Here is a 3694-nt window from a genome sequence, read left to right on the forward strand (position 1 = left end):
CATGTTTCCCTTTTGGTCTTTTCTTGGTTCCAGTTCTCATTGTCTGTCCTTTTCTAAGTTGTATCTTACTGGTATAATTTGTAGATTTTGATGAACCCCCACCTCCCAACCCCCTCTTCCATTACCTAAAAAGGACGAAAGTTCTTTTACTCCAGCAATATCCCGATTGATGTCAGCAAATGAAGCAATAGATGCATAATAATAGGACTCAAAAACTTTACACAAGATCAAGGCATTTATTCATCTTTTGGCGAAAAGCTAGGCTTAAGCTAAGAGATGCATTGATCAAAGAGTTAAATGATTATTATCTAATACGCAAATTGTTCTATTTTCGAGTCGTCACCAGGATCAAAATGAAAAGAAAATCAGAAAAATGAGTCTCGAAATATATTCTATTTTCTTTTTACATTTTCAACTCGTTCACATCAGCGTCCACTTACTTTTAAAATCCTTTCGTCTTTCTGCTTTTGTATTTAGCAGGAGTGTCGAAAGTCTATATGACACAGTGGGCAATAAAATGGAATTGTTAAAGAAGCTTATTTTGCTTATGGAGGAGACCAGATAAAACGATGTCGTCACTAGCTCAGATATTATTAATCTGGACTACACAACAGACGATCGATGTTCGAATCTCCGGGAGACAGACTTGAACATGGGTTGTCTCAGGATCAAGCACGCCTAGGATGTGGGCGACCTCGGTTCGAATCTCCAGTTGGGCGTTCTTTACCTTGTGTTGTTTTTGGACTTGAAAAGGCCCTCTTCCTACTTTGCTAAATTTTTTTTCTCACCATGGATGGACGTTTAGTTAACGAGTTCCACCTCTTCACTAATCATACGTGTCTAAGTCGGAGTCAAACAAATAATATCCGTCTTTGGACAGCTCATGACAGCCAAAAAATTTGTCCGGATTACATGTCATGAATCGGATGTTACACTTCAGCTCGTTTTACTTATGAGAACAAAAATTAATGAACATATCAATCCAGTCAAAAGACCCTACTTTCTTTTATGGGTCAATCGTGTTGTAGTATCCGACCAAAGTTTCTGTTTCACTAAATTTTTCCATTTCAACATATCTTAACTTTGTCACTAGCACCGAGGCTCTCAGGGAGGCGCTGGTTTGAATCCCCGACTTGACACTCTTGAACTCGTGTCGTTGGTTTTTTCAAATCTTTCAATCCAAATAGCTCAATTATATTGGAAATAAAAATTACATTTAGAGGTCCCGCCTCTTAACTGACTGAATTGTGATGAAAAGGGCGTTAAATCCTTTCAAATACATTTAAAAAACGCCATCATAGGCGATGATGCTTTTTCCCCCTCAATGTCACATGTGTGTTTGTCTGCCCATGCTATCTGCGTTAGAGTTGCCTTTTATTATGGTAATAAGCGTTCCACGCCACTTGACTTTATTGTGCTAGCATTCACGCTAAAAAATCTGAAGCTGTTGTCGTCGAAAAATGAAAGAATAGCAACTCCTTTTAAAAGTTATATTATACACACCGTGGGGAGATTAAAAAGGACAGTCTCTCTTAATAGTTTCTTGTCACAGACAGCGAACAGATATCAAGAGGATTACCAAGAAGGACCTGGCTGAATGGGGTTAAAAAGGTCCTAGAACAGCACGACGTGTCTATCACAGACTCCGCACATTTAGAACAGGACCGAAACCTACATCTCCCGTCGACGTCCCAAGGATACCAGATGAAGGGAAAAGTAGTAAAAGTAAAAACTAAAGTATGGCAAAACGATTTACTCAAGTAGGTGGCCTAGTGGTTAGGCTCTCGGACTCACAACAGTAAGGTAATGGGTTCGAATCCCGTCAGTGGTCCGACGTTGTATCTAGGGAAACACATTTTACTTGAATTTTCATCATTTTACCCAGGTTGAAATGGGTACCTGGCTATACACAGTGAAAGATCCTGCCAGTTTGTTAGTGTTTGAGCGTTAGAAATTCGCAACTTACACTGTTTGCTTCCCAGGATTTTCACCATATACTCGTCCTGGTATCCATCCATCTATCAATCCACCCATTCATCCATCCATCCATCCATCCATCCATCCATCCATCCATCTATCTATCTATCTATCCATCCATCCATCCATCCACCCTTGATCCCCGCCCCGCTCACTTCATTTCCTATAAGTTCTGTTCAACGGTAAATTGTAATTATCAAATGAAAGCAATGTGAAATACATATATATAAACCTATAGGTTGCAGAATTTGAAGTAAGACATAATGACCCGAACACGGGCATATCTTTACAAAACGAATAGTGCGCAAGGATGAAGATAATCACAATGATTTCAAACGTCACTCACAATTTGTTCTTCAGGGGAAGCAATTCATACTTAAATGTTATGAAAGAAAAATAAACGTTCTCAGTTCCCCTGTGAGACACCTCTCCTTGGACAATTATAATTTATTGTTAACATCTCAGTTGCCAACCATCGAACTTGAGTTTTATCGACTCTCGTTTCGCACTGGTGTACTCTTTTCAAGCACTTTAAGACAAAATAAACAAATACGAAAATCGGTCGCCTGATACTCACGTAGGTGTTTGCCCAGGGGAAGAACATTCCCAGCACAAATATTCCAAACAGTGGCCCATTCAGGATGCCATAAACGGTGTATGAACCCTGTAGAGAAAAGGGAATTGGCTTAATGGTTGTTTGTTTGAGTAAACAAAAACACATCAGCTTAACAATGATCATGTTCTAGAGCGGGGAAAAGCAAGACAGACAGACTGAAACAACAGAGGGGGAGAAAAAGAGTAGTAACGATTTGTAGCGCCCGTGAACCCAGCAAAACAAATAAAATGAAAGTATTGTTATATGTGAGAGAAAATCAGGAAAGAAAGGCTCACTTTTATTTATCACCTACCTCCTGAAGGTAAGGGAACTTTGATATCGTAGGCCCAATACCTCAACATTATTCGGTGTTACTCTATCGGTGGGATAGCATGGCATGAAAATGAACCAAAATTGTGTAATGTTGGTACTCAATGTAAAATAAAAGGACAATTGTTTAAAATCTATTACCCCGCCATTAATGTGTTTAATTAGATCAAACTTGTTTTTTTCTTCACTTCAATACGGGTTACGAAAACGCTTTACCAGGCCATGTACTGAGAACATTCAGAAGAGTGGTGCACCGTCGACGTTCTTACACAGTCTCAAAACCAAACAACACACTGGGTAATGTACGTTCTGGTGTTCCAGTGTAATTTTGGTTTAGCGTGTACTCTTTCGCTTTTTGTCTTTTCTTCTCTATGTTCGTTCACAAAGACTAACGTGACCTACTTGTTTTAAATTGGGCTTATGAATAATAATATGTAAAACTCGTATACAATTGTTGTTGGAAATTATACCTGTAACACGGAATCGATTTGGGACGCCAAGTAGGCAACTCCAATAGCGATAACGCCGAACACAATCACTGCAGAATAGAAAGAGAACAATTGTTGTGAATATAACACATTATGACAAAGGACATGTTTTTGTTTAAAAGGGTTGGGACGGAAAGAGTGGGGATTGAGAACGTTAAACACTCGGTCATATTCTGAGATTCTCTAAATCGGAATCGATAGTAATCCTGACGGCAGTAAGTAAGACCCGAAGATAAACCGCCCCTCTCCTTTCCATCTCTCAACTTTCCTTCTCCCCTGACAGAGCAATGAAGCCCTGCACTTT

The 3694-nt window shown here is 39.4% G+C and overlaps 1 protein-coding gene across 1 annotated transcript in view; it reads right to left on the bottom strand.

The window, feature by feature from the left end:
• LOC106011238 (fatty acid synthase) overlaps positions 1-2018 on the bottom strand; it is a 6732-nt gene extending 4714 nt beyond the window's left edge. The window contains exons 1-2 of the mRNA XM_013080144.2: positions 1967-2018; positions 126-215 (exon numbers count right to left, since the gene is read on the bottom strand). Of these exons, the coding sequence (XP_012935598.2) occupies positions 126-215; positions 1967-2018 (142 nt within the window). The remainder of the gene's footprint in view (positions 1-125; positions 216-1966) is intronic.
• Positions 2019-3694: the final 1676 nt, after the last annotated feature.

This window comes from Aplysia californica, unplaced genomic scaffold (genome assembly GCF_000002075.1).
Source record: "Aplysia californica isolate F4 #8 unplaced genomic scaffold, AplCal3.0 scaffold00076, whole genome shotgun sequence".
In the NCBI taxonomy this organism is placed as follows: Eukaryota; Metazoa; Mollusca; class Gastropoda; order Aplysiida; family Aplysiidae; genus Aplysia; species Aplysia californica.